General features: G+C 39.4%; 2 protein-coding genes across 2 annotated transcripts; both read left to right on the top strand.

The window, feature by feature from the left end:
- The first annotated feature begins 463 nt into the window (after positions 1-463).
- Positions 464-6,473, top strand: LOC130187303 (uncharacterized). Its single transcript, XM_056404768.1, has 4 exons — positions 464-739; positions 1,943-2,382; positions 3,203-3,246; positions 3,341-6,473. The coding sequence occupies exons 1-4, from the start codon at positions 562-564 to the stop codon at positions 4,320-4,322; spliced, it is 1,644 nt and encodes a 547-aa protein (XP_056260743.1). The 5' UTR covers positions 464-561; the 3' UTR covers positions 4,323-6,473.
- Positions 6,474-7,002: 529 nt separating this feature from the next.
- LOC130187309 (heme transporter hrg1-A-like) lies at positions 7,003-13,446 on the top strand. The gene is made up of 3 exons (XM_056404780.1): positions 7,003-7,462; positions 10,135-10,302; positions 12,179-13,446. The coding sequence occupies exons 1-3, from the start codon at positions 7,333-7,335 to the stop codon at positions 12,313-12,315; spliced, it is 435 nt and encodes a 144-aa protein (XP_056260755.1). The 5' UTR covers positions 7,003-7,332; the 3' UTR covers positions 12,316-13,446.
- The last annotated feature ends 5,681 nt before the right edge of the window (positions 13,447-19,127 follow it).

The raw sequence follows: 19,127 nt of genomic DNA, 5'->3' as shown, positions 1-19,127 counted from the left end.
ATCCAACATGCTTTCCAGCACTCTTTAATGCATTGGTAAAAATAAGTAGAATAATTAATTTCTCTACATAGATTTGTTAGAAAAATCAAAAATTTCACAGGCAAAATGTCTTTAAATCTGGTCTGAAGTTGGAGTCTTTGTCAATATAAGAAAGAGAAACATGAGAACATAATCTAAAAAAAATTGGATGATTACCTTTTGTATCTTAACTCTGCACTTGTTTTTATTAATTTACCATTTTGCCAAATAAATGTTTAATTAATATATGATATGGTAATGTGCTATTGAGGATCCTAGAAGTCATGGTCGGCTAATTTCCCGTGACTTAGATGCAAACTCAGCTTCAGTACTGTATATGTGAATTGCCGACTGTCATGCAGGGGATGCTAATGTAATGAATTGGATGCCAACCGTCTGAATACCAACGAAGAAGATTTTCCCCACGGAAGTCTCCTTTCTCGTGTTCCGGTGATTGTGAGTTTTCAAGGCTGACCGCGGGTCTCTCGCTACAGCTTGAGAGTGAAACTCAGAAGTATTTTCACTATAAGTTTCGTGTTCAACATGTCGAACACCAGACTGCAGACTTTCCGGAGCTTTTTAACGGAGCGGTTTACCACTGCGGCTGTGGAGATATTTGGAGAAGTTGAGACTATTGTGGAGGCGTATTATGAGGAAAACAAACGTCTGAGGAACATACTGCACATGGTGCTCCACCCCGAGATAAAGTTACCGAGGATAGGTCAGTCACTTTAGTTTAACTTACACAGTTCAGCGGAGCAACGTAAGCCGCTATAACGTAACTCTAATTATTGAGTCACAGCAATACGAAGTTTGTGTTTCTGCCTCGACCTGTAAAAGAGTTGGCTGAAGTACGCAGAGCAATGTAAACAATATGAGGTTATCGTGAGCAGTCTAAATCTAACAGTTTTGTTCTGCTTTATGTCTGCTTTACTTAGGCCTACGTTATATTTTTGAGAGGAGTAATAGTTATATGTGAGTTGTGTATTTATACACTCCGGTGTCAGTTTATTAGGAACACCCAGCCAGAACTAAAAGTAATAAATCCTCCTTCGCGAAGGTTTCAATGTGCAGCTTTTGTTGAAACTGTATGGAAGTGGTGTTGATCATTTTGAGGCTGTAGTTTGTGGTGCTGTTGAACTACATTGTATTATGTAGACATGAGTTCCCATTATTTTGTCCACTCCAATGAACGAGGGTAGGCTAAACAACACACACCTCATTGTATAACGCAATGCAGCTCAATAGCACCACAATCTACATCCTCCAAAAACAACATACACTTGAATCAAAACTTGTAAAACACAGTTTAGTCAAAAACTGAACATTATAACCATCAAGGTAGAATTTTTGCAGGACTGGTGTATTAGATGGCATTAGTTTTAGCTAGGTGTTCCTAATAACCTATTTTGTGGTATAGATTTGTGCTATGATCTTGAACTCCAGACGTTGTGTAACCCCAGCAGTAAATGTAACTAAACACTGTACCAAACTCCAGTTTAGAGGTAATTGTACTTCACTTGGTTATTTCTGCTTTATGTTTGTATGTACAGTGTCATCCCAAAGTGTAATAATTATATTTATCTCAGAGAGAAATGAATGTATCCTGCTACTTTGCAGACTTACAATTTGCATACAAAAGTCATAGAACTACCCTACAGAATGGAGAAGTTAAAATAGGCCTTGCCCTGATCTGCCACTAAATTAAAATGTTGCTTTACATTATGTCAATGCATCTGTAACAGTGATAATTTGTCATAAACATGGAAAGTCCATTTTTCTTCTGTCCACTAACTTTGTTTTCTGGTGTATAAAAGAATTGCAGCTAAAAGAATTGCTGTATCTACAGGCTCCTTACACCTAAAGTGAAGTAAGAGATGTATAGTTACTAAATATTGGTGTTTTTCTTCTTTCCCTGCGGTAGATGAAAGTCAATGCTCCAGAATAACCACAGATGTAAGAGAGCAGCCCCCTAAGTTGAATACTGCAGTAGACCTGGAAATATCAGAACCGCTGCCAAAAAAACCTAAAGAAGAGCAAATTGAATGTGATATAAGTTTAGGATCACAACAACAAGAAGACCTGGGGGAAGTCCACAACACATTTAACCCAGGCTGCGTGAAAGATGACCCGGATGAAGAAGACACAAACATTCCCTGCACCGCTAACTTGTTCTGCATTCAAGTGGTGGATTACACCCCCAACTCTTCAGCCACTCTCTCAGCCGATGAAGCAAATGATGAACACGACGACAATTCCTCATTGGGCTCAGATGCAGTCACAGATGACCCACAGCCGTTCAAAAGTGAAGAAAGTGCAAGTGAAAACTGGGAAACACAAAAACATGAAACGTCACAGACAAGGGTAAGCTTGACAAAATGCCTCAGAACAGATCTAAAGCATTTGATGAATAAACCTTTCACTGTGACAGGCTGGAGAAGCTTTGTAACGTAATGACAAAACATGTTAATGTACTATATGCCTTTTGTTTAATGTAGCATCACACAACAACAGATTAATTATCAATTAACAGTTGATGATTAATTTATTGTTAATCACTTTATCTAGCAAAGATTCTGTAGTAACCTCAGAAATGTGAAGAGTTGTTTGCTTTTTTCCTACTCCAAGTGCATGTATATAGTTTGTTTCAGCTGTGTCTGGGGAAAGTGTGGACATTTTTAGTGCAAGTCTCCAGCTATGGGAAAGGGTAAATTAAATACTGGATCACATTTTCAGTGTATAATTTGATAATCACTTCCAGAGGTTATTCTGAACCCACACAGTTAAGTCAGTATTTGTACCTTAATACCTTAAATTTACATCAGCTGTTCTCAAACCAAGAAATCCAGATTTGCCCCTTCTGGTTCACTTAAACGTAACTTTTAATTCGGTTTAACTTGAGGTTTTTTCCTTGAACTCTTCCCAGCCTGAGTCAAATGAGCTGAACTTTTACTCAGTCAAATGAGACTCCCACAAAAAGATGCATATATAGTAGTTTCTGGGTCGGAGGATGTCCTGGAAATATGCAGGAAAATTATAAAATAAAAACAGTGGAAAAACATCTTGATGCCTTTAAGGATTTGTGCAGAATGTTTTATTCACAATGTAAGCCTGGTTTGTTTTTAACAGTTGAAGCATGAATAATTAGTTTTTTTCTTTTCTTGGGTGGGAATCAAAATACAAGAAGTCAAGGCAGTCCCTGCAGAAAACCATGCTAGAATTACCAAGGTAAGAATAGGGAATCTCTGAATGACTACATTTTTTTTGAGGCAGTGCTACCCATTTGTTTGCAAAGATAATAATATTCATCTGTTTCATACAGGATGATGGCCTACAAATCTTCAATTGTTGCACCACCTGACACTCAGTCCTTTTTGGCAAGGCTCACTGAAGCCTTTAAGGATGTCCCAGATGACCGGAAGCCTCTGATAACCAAAATGGGACTGACAGCAGAAGTGGAATTGGTGGACTGTGCTTTTGGTAAAGTCCCTAAAGGTTGCCCCCTGTCCTACCAGTACCCTGTACCATCGAGTAAGGATTACAAAACTTATGACAACGCTCCTCCTCGACCGCTGCTTCCCCTGTCTTATCACAAACTGGTGCCAGTGTCGGCTCTTCCTACACTCGGTGCCAAGGAGCAGGAACATGTGAACGTCATGCAGATCACCTGGGAGGAAGCACACGGTATGGAGCACTCCACACGTGGATGCAAGGAGTCCGTGGAGGAGCTGCGGAAACTGCGCTTGACCAGCCGTTTCAGGCAGATCTGCAAACTTAAACCAGGACAGAGCCACGCAGAGCATCTGATATTAAAGATGCGGAACGGATTATCCAGGTGCAAGACGGCACAGATAGAAGAGGAAACGAAGAGTGAAGCACTTCGGGAATACTGTCAGCATATGTGTGTCAACTGGTCCCCCTGTGGCTTGGTTGTCAACCCGGATGCTCCATGGTTGGGGGCGCTGCCTGACGGGCTGGTGTACGACCCCAAGGAGATTCCCAGTTTCGGGATGGTGCATGTCAAATGTGTCAGTTTTCAAAGTTTCATTGACTGCGGGTTCCTCACCTACCAGGACGGAGCCTTGAAACTGAGGACAACCAGCTCTCACTACTGGCACATTCAAGGAGAGATGATGGTGACAGGCATGTCATGGTGTGATCTCTGTGTCATCTCCAGAGAAGACATTCTGGTTCAACGCATCTACCGGAACAATGCTCTCATCAAGGTCATGATGAAGAGGTTGCAGGACTTCTTTTTCCGTTACTACCTGCCAAGTCTGTTTCACACCGGTGTTACAGCTTGAGTGCTTGGGGCATCGTCACACTGCTGTCATACACACATGTTCTTCCCCTCAGGTGGTTGCTTGTGAGTTTTAACAGATTGCAGATGACTTGAATGTAGTATATTTTCTGACCACTAATGTTCTACTGGCATATTGAATGTGTAACTTTTATTATTAGTTCGATGGAGTCTGGTCAAGAGTAAGTTTTAGAAATGCAATGATCAATCGGCTGGCGATCGGAATATCAGATCAGATATCCTATCCCGTGATGGTCTAATTTACACTAATGCACGGCACGACGGCTCCTGCACAAAACGGCACAAACACCGCTACGTCATCAGCGTGGAAGTTATTCACTGTGAGTGAAGACGACACAAAACCTCTCAATTTTTAATACCTGGAATACTGAATTAAGTTGAAAACAAACAAACATAAAAACATTCGCAACAACAAAGTTAAGTAGACACACCATCACGCCACTGACACTAGCAAAGGCAAAATGGCTAAAACTACTGTCACACCGCTTACCTCAGCCTCGCATGGCGGCTACCTAGCTGCTGCGGCTTGCAAGCATGTGTGTCCACACCGCCAGCATTGCTGCCGTGCTTTTGATGATGGTCATCAATAATAATAATCAAACATTTTTATGAGTGGTTTGAAAAGTGGAGATTTGTAACCAGTCATATGATTGTTGTTTTCCCTCATTTAGAGAGAGAGCGCCCGTCACCTTGTTATTTAATGATTAACATACAATTGAAGTGTCCAGCAAAGAAAAGTTAAGAAAAGTTGTTAATTATAGAAAGACTGAGTTAGTCAGGCTTTTTTTTTTTTTTTTTAAATCAGATATCGAAGACTGTGAAACGTGGCCCACCACAACTTCCCAGCGCCCAAGTTCAGATTGATGACGTCTGAAGGTATTCACTTTATCATCAGATAGCAGAAAACACACATTTGTGGAGTTGGGGCAAGGGAAAATTTCTCCTCAAGCAGTGACTTCAATGATTAATCTACAAATAAAGTTGTTTCTGATTCGTTTTTCATGTAGATCATTTGCACTAATTGTTTCAATGGGCATTCCTTTGGTGATGCTGGTTGGATTTTGTTCGATCACTGTTCACTGGGGCTAGAACTACTTTAGGTTCAAGTGTCGACACGAATGGGAAATTTCGAGTGACTATTAAAGCAGAACAAATGCTAAATCCATTGATAATATTTCTGTAGTTCTGAATCAGAGCATGACTATGCAGAATGTTTGAATGCTCAGAAATAAAGATTCTTATATCTAACCACATACGGTCTGTGTCAGTTGTTTGAAATGGTCCACTAGTGTCTTGCTTAAGCCCAGTGCTCCTTTAGACCCTGATCCCTCTTTAAGAAATATACTTGTCATTGTTTTATCAACATGACGCTTCATTCAGTTTCTTAATTTTATAAACATGATTTTGAACTGATGACGTGTTTCAAAAATCTGCTGCAGAAAACAAAGCATCACTCGTTTGGAGCCGTAAAACATGGTTAAATACAACTAAATTTTAAATGCCATGTAATTGTCTCTGAGTTTGACAAAAGAAAGGAATATATTTTGTTTGTAGCCTATAAAACATGAAATATTTCCTTATTTGTTGTGCAATAAAAATGTTTTATGGTCATTGTTGTATGGTCAAGAAAACATTGGTCCTAGCACCTTCATATCTTTCAGATTACCTGTTGGAGTATGTTCCAAACCATTCGCTTTAGTTGCTTAACGATGATTTATTAAATATCCCAAAATGAACCGCACAAAGTTTAGTAAGCAGCTTTCCCGAAGCTGTGTACCAAAGTTACTCCCACCACATATTAGACTAGCAACCTCTGCTGATGTATTCAAGAAGCAGCTCAAAACTTATTTTTTATGGTCTTGCTTTTAATTAATTCAAACTTTACTTTGAACTTTGAGATTTTCTTTTATATTTCTTTATGGTTTTTATATCTTTAAGTTGCTTTTAGAACTTTTATCTCCTTGACCTTAAATGTTTTTATTTTTTCAGGATGTTATTGTCTTTTATTGCTTTAATGTGTCCTGTCTTTAAGTATCAGTCGTTGTGTTTTAATGCCTCTTCTTGTAAAGCCCTTTGAGCTGCATTTTATGTTATGATAGGTGCTATATAAATAAAGTTTATTATTTTTATCTTCTATCTTTTTTACTGTATTTTGTCTTGCATTGCACGTAACATCTGTATGTGGCAAAGGGAAGTTGTTGTTTTTTACACAAAATAAGACAACCACAAAACCAAAAGCCTGACTAGACAAAAACAACAAAGTATCAGCCTATCATTAAAAAAAGCACATGGCAAAGAATAGCTGAATTAGACATCACATAACAGGGACCTCAATTAATAAGTGGGCAAACAAGGCAACTGTTGAGCAGTTACATCTGTCAAAAATATCAGATGCACTAGAATCTTTTCTTGACTCTGAACTGAATCAGCTGCAGCCTAGCACAAAGGGAAATAAAGAAACGTACTGGATGATTTGACAATTATTAGTTACTTTTACACAGTCAGCACTGAGCACTGTGGGATCCCAGACAATGAGGGGGTAAGGCCACAGACAGCAGAGGGTCGGTGTGGAGACAGTTACACTCTGCTCCTGCAGAGGGCGCTGTGTGGACTCACCGTGTCAGACAGTGGCAGCACTGAGCAGCTCTCTTTGGTTAATATCAGATGACGTAGAGTGATTGTGTTTTTTGCAGCTGGACCGAAAAAAAAGAAGAAACGCTTTGTCATGTTTCACACTTTAACCCGTGTGTGAATGTGTGTGTGTTTGACAACTACCATTAGTCAGCAGGACACACACATATAGTCACATTTTGTCCTGTGGGGTTTGCAGATTGACCGGATGCAGTTGTTTTGAAATTATCAGCTCGTTGCTCTCTCTCGCTCTCTCTCTCTCTCTCTCTCTCTCTCCCCTCTCTCTTACAAACACACACTCGGATCTCCTGTGTTCGTGTCTCCGCTTTTCCTCCACGCCACCTGTGTGTGTTTTTGTGATAATGGCTGTAAATAAAACCTACATCAGTATCGGCTACGCGTCGTTTGGTGTGTTCATGGGCTTCTCTGCTTTCCTGGTGTGGAACATCGTGTACAAACAGCCGTGGACTGCAGCCATGGGAGGACTGTCAGGTAAACACCGCCGCTGTCTGCCCCCAGCTGTTGTGTTGTCCTTTAACTCTACGTTATGTGTCCTGCCAATGTGCATGTCTCTATTCCAGTCTGCCGATAGACAGCAGGGACCCCTCTCCTCAGGCTGAAGGCACCTTGTTTACTAAACCCACTGGCTGCAAACTGAGTCTGTACAGATCACAGTTCACACTTGTTGAAGGGCAGAAGTGACAACTGATCAACGCTGTCAAGTCAGATTATTTCTTCTTGAATATTAGACAAATGTATCCTGCTGCAGATTTTACATTATTCTTGACAGCTGGACATGTGTAAAATGTTGTTGTTTTTTTATACCTAAAATTAAGAAATATTTTGTTGGAAAAATGGAAACATAACTATTATAAATAACAAAGTCTTAAAAATAGCTTAAACGTTTTTTTTTTAAATAAGTAATAAAAACAACAATATATGGTGCAGAAATATTGAAATGTAGGGTCCTAACTACGAATTTGGTGGGTTATTTGGGCAATTTTCTTCTTGGTTATAAAATGCTGTAACAGAAATGATTTAAAACACAGTGTTTTGCTCGTTTTATATACAGTCAATCATACTTTATTTTCTTTTAAACCATTCCTCAAAGCATGTGATATGTTACTGTTTAACATAGCTGAACTGTGTTCTCTCCACAGATGTCGATTCCTTTAAATTTTAAGTTTCTGCAAGAAGCATTTCATACTGTACTTAAATAAATAGAAACCACAGTTTAATTGGAGGGCATGAAAACACTTACAACTAAAGGGAAATGATTGGTATTAAACAGTACTGCACTAAAGTGGCCATTGTATGATCCATTGAGTGAAGTGAGTGTGGCTCGTACAGTATGAGTGCAGATTTGCAAATTTATCAATCCAGGTCTGTCGACATAAAAAGATCGAATAGTTGGCTTTATGCACAGTTATGCAATGGGCTGTGTTAAGTGTAATATACACAGATATGACCTTTGAGCCACTATTGGGGTTTGCAAGTTCATATCTTTAAACTCTGTACTCATCCGTTCACAGGATGTACTTTTATCAGTTTTAGTGCTTGTTAAACTCACCAGTTCAGGTCAGACTGAGTCGTCTGGGTTCTCTTGTGATTTTGATAGAAAGTGATGAGGTTTCATTAAATGACAAATGATCATATAGTAGGTTCAGAAATGTTTTTATTCTCTCACAAATACTAAGATCGGTGATTCACATACATGAAGTTAACGCCATTCTCTCACAAATTAGCAAAGAATATGAAATATTACTGAAACCTGAGAAGTGGACTCAGCCTGAAAGTTAGAGGCTGCATTTTCATTTGCACTGGCTGCAACCTGCTCCACGCCTGTGTTGATGATACACTGCCGTAACAAGTGATGTTTTGATTGCATGATGGTGAATGGGGGTGTGAATTACACATGTTCTTTCTGAAAATGGCAGTGTTCGCTTGTCACTGCACAACCATGTTGCACCAAACGTTCACTCAAACACTGAGACTGAAGCAGAAGCTGCTGTCAGGTCGCTACAGTTGAGCTGCTTCTGTCACAGTTTCAGGCAAATCAGTTGGTGAAAAGCCGGCACAGCTTCACAATGCTGCGGCTGCTGGAAATTAGAAAAAGAAAAAAGGGGAACATGAAGAAAGAAGTGGGATTCATTGACTCAGCAATGGGCAACATGCTGTGTCATGATGTGTCTGTCGCTGAAAATGCACACTCACGTCTCGTGCCACCATATGTTCATTATCATCCAAAACGCAGGTCAATTTCAACAATTATCGTCACCATTTGCCAAACATATGATCAGTTTTTAAATTGTTGTCCGAACTTCCAGGTTGCTGCCGGTTTCCATTCACAGCACGAAATTTAACTTGCGTCAGAGTGAACATTTACTGACGCTCGTGGAAAGACAGCTGTGAGCAGACAGATTTTTGGAAAACCTTTTGGTGCTCTCCAGAAACTGTGACCTCAATGAATTGAGAGTCAGCTGCTGGAAATCCCACATTGTCATGCAACAAGGTGATATTTAAGCTAAGAATGCACTGATCCCTGACACTGGATTGGTATCAGGGTCCGTACCGATCCTATGAAGTGGACTGGGTATCGGCCAGACACAACCCATCCCCATGAAATACAGATTCTCGGTCAGTGTCACAGTAAAATTCTGTATTTCTGCTATCAATGACGCCACAAATAAAGATAATAAAAGTTCCACGCAATGAGGTATACAGATTTTGAATGTGGAGAAAAAGAAAGCACTTATGTTGGCTCAGCAATCAGAACCTCCAGATATCCCTCAGTTATTGATCGGAATCTGTATTGGGAGAGACAAAGTCAGAACAGTGTGTCCTCAATCGAGGCTGCATTGTTGCTTTCATGCCATCCACGTCTGCTCATTGTTTGACTTTAGGGTTTGTTGCCATGAAAGGATACAATAGCTTTTGAACGCAATGCTTTGAGTCTTCAGTACTTTCAGTCCCTCATTGCAACTGTATTACAATGCAACAATAACATGGACAAAAGTTTCTGGATGGGGATTTTGACAGTGTATTGAAACAGTGGCTGCCTGATGTGTTGAAAAACACAAACACATAAAACCAGCAGCAGCGTCTTCTGAATACAGTTTGTCCACTAAGACTCAATGTTTTGTGTCCATGTGTTTGTTCCTCAGGTGTGCTGGCACTCTGGGCCCTGATCACTCACATCATGTATCTGCAGGACTACTGGAGGACCTGGCTGAAGGGCCTCAAGTTCTTCTTCTTCATTGGTGTGTTCTTCTCTCTGCTGGCAGTCATAGCCTTCATCGCCTTCCTGTCTATTGGCATCAGGAACAAAGAGTGTAAGTTCCTCTCCATCGCTTTCCTGTTTCACAAAACATGGTGTGTGTGTGTGTGTGTGTGTGTGTGTGTGTGTGTGTGTGTGTGTGTGTGTGTGTGTGTGTGTGTACACTGTTCTTTACCAAACGTGTGGGAGAACTGGGTTCTGGTATAATCTCATCAGCTCCTGTTTGTCTCACGTATTAGAGGCTCTCCTAAGAAAGATCAAACACAGGAGATGATAGTTGTACAGATGTTTCCTAATGTACTGTACCCAGTGTTAAACTTGTTTTGCATCAAAGTATTCAATACCGTGAATAGTCACAATAAACAGAAATGCAAAAGGGTAAAGGTCCAGTGTAAAGCAGACGACTAAGTAGAGTGCCCATTATTATTTCTATTTGACCTGCAGATTTCCTTCAATTCCCAGAATGCCCATTACCAACAACAATGAAAGGAGCAAGTTTCCCTAATTGAGAAAATGTTTGGAAGTGTCACATTTTCAAGGCTACAATCAAAGGAGAAATTATTATTTGTGTCTTAGTGACAAAGATATTTTCCCCTTTTTTAAGTGTTGAACATCAGATCAAGACCACCCCTGTCCACATACTCTTGTGTAGTTTTTTGTTTTTCATGGCTTGTACTGGCCCCCTTGGTTACAGTGAAGGGAACTCTTAAAGCTGCAGCAAACAAACATAGACAATAGACATAGTGTGCTTCAAACTTTGTGGCCATAATTTGAGGAAAGCCACTTCCTGTCTCCTTTCTCACAAAGGACAGAAATAGTTTTACTGACTGTGGCGTGGAAGAACTTCACCGGCCTGCTCAGGTCCCTGATCTCAATCCCATCCAGCACTTTTGGGATGGAACAGCGATTGTGAGCCAGGGCTCATATTATCAAACTGCTAAAAGTGATTTTTTTGGACTTAAGCGAAAGATAAAAGTAAAAATACTGTTACGTGTACTCCCAAATTTGAAAATAATGACAATTTTTCAAATTTCTTAGTGTTTTTAAATTTAAGAGAACTTCACTGGGGTCTCAAGTTGGTTAAGAGTGGATCCTAGACACCTGCAGTACAAAGACTCAGCTTCTTAGATAGGTCCTGTTGTGAGTGGTTATGATGAATAATAATATGTTTGCTGAAGCAAAGACTGAATAAAGAATAAACCTGCCATATTGTTCCTCAGCAGAAGAATTTCTTTTCTGCTCCTCTTTGGTTTTCTGTTTGATTCCATTTCAGCCAGTTAATTAAAGTTTTCTCACCATTAATGATCACAAATCATAAATTCTAAATATATTTGATTGTTGTATATTGCTACTGGAGATATTAAGGATAAATGAACTTAAAAATTCTAATCACATACAGTATGTATTTGAGGAGTATCAGTGAGTAAAATTTAAGGACTTGTATTTTAGAAAGACTGCTTAACATGACAGCTGGTAAATCCTTATCTCTGACTGATATCTCCTGCTCTGAGCATACGTGTTATCAGACACTGGAGAGTTGCTCTCAAAGGTTACTCAGTTTGCTGTAAGTAGGAGGGGGAGTCTTATTCGTCCCTCTCAGCAAATAACTTTTTTACTCCTAAGTTGAAGTCTCTTAAGTATGATTGTTAGAGGTTTGACAAAAACATCAATGTCCAACCTCAATAATGTTCTTGCGACTGGAGGGGAGTGAATCTCTGGAGGCAGGATCCAACATCTTGTGGAAAGCCTGAACAGAGCAGTGGAAGCCGATTAACACTTTAGAATGAGAAGTTAACGCAGGTTTAATGTCAACATAGGTCACAAGATCTTTGCGATGCTGTTTGCTGTGTTTTTGACCAGGTATGTGCATGAATATGAAAAATACACCACTCTGGTATGCTAATCTGTGTGTGTGTCTCCGTCTCCCACAGCCCTGACTGACCCTCGGAGTCTCTACCTGTCCTGTGTGTGGAGCTTCATGAGCCTGAAGTGGTCCTTCGTGCTGGCCTTGTGCGCTCACCGCTACCGCAAAGAGTTCGCAGACATCAGTATTCTCAGTGATTTCTAAGGGCACTGAACAATCCCACAGTGACCATTCAGACTCTACAGTACACTCACTGTGCTGGCCTCCCAACCTGAGAGTGTCACAGTGTGGGAGAGAAGGAGGACACTTTAAGAGGAATCAGGGGAGAGTTTGAAATACTTTGTGTTGTGGATGAGCACCAGTGTCTCCCCCACGAAACCTCTTCTGTTTTATGTGTGCAGGATTTGTTGTTGACTCGGCCGCTTTACAGACAAATCCTGCCCTGTTTTATATGATAGATTTTATTCTCTTACATTTTCACTTCCTCAGCATCTTGCTTAGTCATGCGTCTGCACAATTTCTTCATGACAAAATAAATCCAGAATATGGTCTATTTCTAACCATGACACAGTGAAGTGAACTGTTGTTTCAACACACTCCCCAGTGGTAGTTATCAGTTGCAGTTACATACTGTAGCCACTAGAGGGAATCACTCTTCCAACAATTAAAACACATGCACAGTACATGTGTAGTGCTTCACATCCCAACTCTGTCATATTACATCTATGTATTTTCTTTATTGTTTTTTTCTGTATCAGTGAATGATAAAATAACCTTACAGCAAACATGTTTCCATCACAAGTTGCACATACAAATGATGAAATGTGAATATCACAGTGGTGAATACAATGCTTTAATGTTGATGCGCTGCTTTAACACAGTGTGTCAGGGTCTTGCAAACAGGGCAGGTCCCCCAAAATCCTGCAACATCAAAGTGAATGCGTTCATGTGCAATTCTAAATAAGCACCACATGTCCTGTTCAATACACTTCTGAACTTTAAAGAGGCATTTTTAATGTAAAGAATGATTTTTGTATTATTTTTATCAGTATGAGTAAAAACACTCAAAGAAAGTGACAACATTAGATCTCATAAGTGTGAAGACGGCCCTCGGTTGGGGCTTCACAACAGCAGTGATGTCACTAATGTGCATGCTCAAGTATTCATGTTGTTTAATGATACATCGTCTTCGTCAAAATCATTACGTTTGTTGCTTAATGAGATTATTTTACTGTATTTCTTTAGCCCGTGTATCACTTGATGAATGTAGGAGTGTGTGTTTGTATAGGAGTGTGTGTGAGAATCATGTTAATAAAATGTGTTTTTTTTTCGAAATCCCCTGTGCACTGGTGTCTTTTTGCAGTGAAATCTTAAAATAGACATGGTAGTGGCTAAAAACCGTTCCTCTTTTATAAGAAGGAATGTGTCGACATCTTTTACAGTTTCTGTTCCTTTAAAACATTTAATTCCCCTCTATAAAAGGAAATGCAACAACAAAAAAATATTAGTTATTATTTTCACCATAAGGCTTGTGACTTCCATATCACACGAGAAAGTGTCACAGAAGCAGATTGAAGGTGCTACACATTGTTCTTCCTTCTAAGCCCGGGTCAGGAGGGTCAGTGTTGGGCATTAGAGTAGGATTTGCGCCATGAGAGGAATGAACTTTTTTTCCCACCCACCCGAACCACATTTATGACGAAAAAACACCCCACAGCATTGCAATCGCAACAGCAAATGCAGACCAATAACCTGCACTTTGAAGTCTGGCAATTATTCCATCCATCCACATTTTTATTTTATCCCTCAAAGGGAAGGTGGGGGGTGGGTGCGGAGAGTTTTTAGTGTATGATTTTGTTGAAGTAGCCGCCTGATAGAGGGACTTTGAAGTTGATGTGAAAAATGTGTGACTGAATTATTACTGTGCTATCAGTGTTTGGTGTGTTATAACTTATTGAGAGATTAATGTATCAGGTGAAAAGTGTGTCTCTTAAGTCCATCCTCGATTTGTTGAGGAAAAACTCTTGCTATGCTAAGTAGTGAGGAAAGTGATTCTGGCACAGTGCTTCATTATTTACTAGAAAGATCAGTAACTTTGATCCTTAAGAAGCCACTATCATTATTTCACTTTCTTTGTTGCTTTCCTGCATCCTTCCTCTGCGTTTTAAGGACATTTTTGGTGGTACTTATATGTTAATTGCGTTACACTGGTTTGTTTGTAAGCCCCCAGAGTCTCATTGCATCAAGGTAATTGCAATGTTGTGGTTAAATCACCATGGCAACATTTTTTATCTGGCCGTTATAAACTTCGACATTAAGAAACTGAAAAACAATCCGGCTCACTTTCCACTGAGCAAGCTGGGGGCTTTGGAACCAAATGCGTCCTATTAAGTTTATACACCATCCTGTAAAACGTGTGTGTGTGTGCGTGTGTGTGTGTGTGAGTGTGTATGTGTGTGTGTGCGTGTGTGGTATGTAAAGAGAGGGAGGGCTCTTGTTTTATTCAATTATGGGACTCCTTTCTACTCAAATCAAGGAAGGAAGTTGTCTCAAGTGTTGACTGGCAGTCTGGCAGAGTGCGGTGAGACTGGAAACAATAGTTTAAACATTCAAACAACACAAATATCCTAAACATCCTGTACAATTGGATACTAAAGAGCAGCTGAATCAAAATTTGTAACAAACAACCTACAGGGGAAAGTATTCCTTTGTGCTGAACACACACAAACTTTTTCAACGAATGATGTCAGAATCCAAGTATCTTAAATTATTCATGGAGGGCACAAACACACTGCAAACATCCACCTGTGCACTCTCAGACCTGTTCATGTGAACTCGCTGACACATTAAAACGAGCAGTTTCGGCAGGGTATTCACCATTTATCATCAGTTCATATGACACACTGGTGGAAGAAGCACTGATGTCTTCCACTCACATAAAAGTGAAAACGCCACACCATCTTTTACAGTTAAAAGTCCTGCATTCATAATTTTCCTTAAGCAGAACTACAAGAGTATTAGCAGCTAAATGTCCCATGGTGGATTGTAGCTAAGTGCATTAACTGAAGTAAACAATTTTGAATACTTAAACTATTTCTATTTTATGCTACTTTACCCTTCAACTCCGCTACATTTCAGTGGGAAATATTGTACTTTTTACTCCTTTAAATTCATTTGACAGCTTTAGTTACCAGATACCTTTCAGATCAATATTTTACATACCAAAAATATCGTCCATATTTAAGATATGCTGCAAATAAAAATGGTGCAGACTACCTGACACAATATGAAGATATGAAGCAGTTCAAATTTTACTTCACCTCGACCACCTGCAGCACTGACTTACTTCTTACATGCATAAATTATAATGATCCAATAATATGATATCACAACACTAACAGGGGCCTGTCTGCATAATTAGTACTTTCACTTTTGGAACTATAAGTCCACTTCATTGCTAATTCTTCTTTTACTTCAGTTTTGAATGCAGGACTCATGATGTGATATTTGATATTTTCATAGTATGGTATTATACTTTTACTCCTTTAACAGATTTGAATAGTTCCTCCACCACAGCTGTAAACACTCTGTGGTGCAGTTTATCATCGGGTTATAAATAAGCAGTGGTGAAGAAAGCATCAAGATCTTTTATTCATGTCAAAGTAACTATACCATACTATCAATATATTTATTACATGTAAAAGTATCAAGAAGTAAAAGTACTCCTTATGCAACAAAATGCCAGAGTATTATCTTGCACTACTTTACTATTATTATTACTATTATTGATAATGATGCATTATTGCAAAAGCAGTATTTTATTTTTGTGGTTTATTTTAACTACGTTATATAATTTTGAGTAGTTTAATGTATTGTAAACTAGTGTCGCTGTATGAAGCAGCTTAAACTGGAAATACTCATTTTGTTACTTTTGAGAACTGATAAAAATTGAAGAGGGATTCACAGCTTCGTGTCTGTGGTGCGTGCTGGCTAACATTTTCAATTGCGAAATATGAACATTGGTATTAATAATACAAAAATGAAACATTTGATCTAAAAAAAGAAGCGTCAGGAGGGAAAAAAGCTAAATGAAAAGCAAACATCTTGAATTGGTCGAGAACCAGATGGCCTCTTTGACATTAAGAAGCCGCTTTGGCATTTTAAGAAGGCAGTCCCAGAATGATTTCCGAGGAACTTCCGCAAAGCGTGGTACAAAGCCCACAGATATTTAAGCAATATCCATAGCAATTTACTGTTTTATTTACAAACTGAAACATATGTTTCTAGACCTTTGCAGCCCCCCTCCCCTCCCGTCTCTCCTATTACCACATTGATTTACTGCTGCAGCATTTCTCCCACACTATTTGCTTTTTCTTTCCCTTTCCTTTCCCCTGTTTCTCTGCATCTCTGTATCATCATCTCCCATCACTCATCAGTCAGTCAGACTCCTGCCTGTTGACAGCACAGTAGATGCTCTACCTTTGCACTCAGCTATTGTTTTCCCCTCTCTGATTCTTGCATTTCTGTGTGCGATGCTGCCTGTGCCTCTGGGACCACTGCGAGCTCGCATCTGAAACATTTTAGAGAGACACATATTTGCTGTTTTAGAGCACAAAGGGATATGCCATGGCAGAGGCTGTTTGAAGTGGCTTCACAGGGGGAACCAGAACCAGAGCGAGGGATTTGAGAAACCATAAAGAAACGTTAGCGCAATGTAACTTTGGTAAGGTCATGTAATCTAATGGAAGTGGGGATTGATTCAATGTGAAGGCGTTCCCCTTTGAAGCCGGCTCTGTTGATGTTTCTAATGCAACAGCTCTGTTGTAGAAACGCAGCACTCCTCTCTACCTTGCAGACTGTGCTGCACTGTCCGTTTGACAGGACTGGATGCGTGATAGTGTCTAATCCTGCAGATCCCAGATTGACACTGCCTCCAGTAGCCAGCGTTTTAAAGTGTGAGGTTGAAGACAGCAGCGTTTGACTGCCTGCCATGATCCTTATGTAAAGAAAATGATTTGTGGTGTGAGGTTTTCTTACAAGGAGCCTTGTTCACGTAGGGCCAAAAAGGTGTCTGATCGCTATTTTAATTTCCAGATATTCTGATAAACTGCAATCCCCCGGTGATGTTTGGTTGACCTTATTATGAATATATATTTCACATATGGTGAATGGCCATCATCATCATCATCGCCATCATCATCATCATCATCATCATCATCATCATCATCATCATCATCATCATCATCATCATCATCATCTCCCTCTCTCTTTTTCCTGTTGTCATTGTTCAGGTGCACAAGGCTTTATGAAGGCTCAGCAATAGTCTTGTGGCTTGATAAGCTCATCTCTGAAGTTCACGCTGAAACAGGATTTTCCAAGCCGAGTGGACACGTGGTCTGCTCTGATCTGCTGACTCACTGAAAGTCTTATTAGTGTTTACAAAGAAAGTAAACCTAACATGTTGAATCTGAGCAGCTGAGTCAGCAGTCGACTTTATGACTTTCATGTGATGATTTTCTATATATAGTGCTGGATAACATCTTTGTCTTCCTGCCTGGCTGATTAGACTCAGCAGGATGAACTTTCACTGAGAGCAGTTTTACGTTTATCGAACGGATTCTGATAAACACACAAAGGTCGATGCTTTTATCTGACATTACTGCTTGTTTATAACATGATGTTTAATGTATGTTGTTTAATTGTTTTATGTTGTTACTGAAAAACTTCATACAGAAACTTGGGCACCACTTCTAATAAGAAACCACTTTATAAAGAGCTGTGGCCAGTCTAATGGCTGTGTTAATGGTTAATAAATAATTTACTGCTACTTTATGATCATATGATTTTTGATAAGAAGAACTTTTGGGTTGCCAGGTTGTGACTGATTGAGCCGTATGACCACTTACCGTCTGGAAAGAGTTGCAGGAGGATGTGGAGCCCGTCTATTAATTACTTATTAAACATTTGTTAATGACATGTTGATATTTATAACGACATTACTACCAAAAAGAAAGAGTAAACACCAACAACATTTTATTTAAAAACATAAAAAGACTTATGAGCAGTATGTAAACATTTAATGGTTTACACATTAAAATGTAGTTTTAAGCAGCTTTAATGTATTTGTTAGAAACTATGACCTCTCCTGTGGCTGCCCATAGGTGGAGGCTGGTGTATAAACATAAAATGATTAACATCACATATTCTAATGATGTAAAATTTGACATCGTAGGAGAAGTTAGAATTGTTGATCATATCATCAGGATCCATGATGATGATGAATCATGATCAATAAAACACTTAAAATATCCCTATATATGTTTTTTTTATACTGCTTACAAATGCTGAACAGGGGGACTTAAAGTAAGGTGTAAACCTTTTGGGGCACTTGGCAACTCAAAAGTTGTTTTCATTAATGACTTAAAATCGGTCAGGTAACACTGAAACATCATGCACTGATCTTCCCTGGACGTCCCATGATGAGCCATACGAGTCTTCATCAGCCTAACCTGCTGCTCAGTTTACACCAGCCCAGCATGCTGTATCCCCAGCTCAGCTGTGAGCTCCATTGGGACTGTTTGTAATGTGCCATGGATGGACCCCAGGACTTAAATGCTGTAATCAGAGCCAGAGCAGGATATTGGCTAAATTACACATGAAAGCAGGGACATTCGAAGGAAGCATGAGCACTAAATATTATGATAAATTACGGCCTAATGCGAGAAGATAAATCACAGCTAAACAAGAATAATACAGGCTTACACACAGTGGGGGAAGGAAGTGTTTTTAATGCAAAATTGTGCTTTTCAATGTGAAAAACACATATGTTACAGGCATCTGACAAAACTGTCACCCTTCAAGATCTCTTTAGTGACTGTTCTACAGCTTTCGATAATATCACATGATCTTCATCAGCATCACCTCATCAGACAGAGCTTGTCAGTTGATGGAACTGTAGATTGTCAAATTTCCTTTTTATCCAATTTAAAAGCCTATGGAAATGTTAAAAAAAAAAC

The sequence above is a fragment of the Seriola aureovittata genome, chromosome 2 (assembly GCF_021018895.1).
Source record: "Seriola aureovittata isolate HTS-2021-v1 ecotype China chromosome 2, ASM2101889v1, whole genome shotgun sequence".
Classification (NCBI taxonomy): Eukaryota; Metazoa; Chordata; class Actinopteri; order Carangiformes; family Carangidae; genus Seriola; species Seriola aureovittata.
This window is presented reverse-complemented; position numbering and strand designations above follow the sequence as displayed.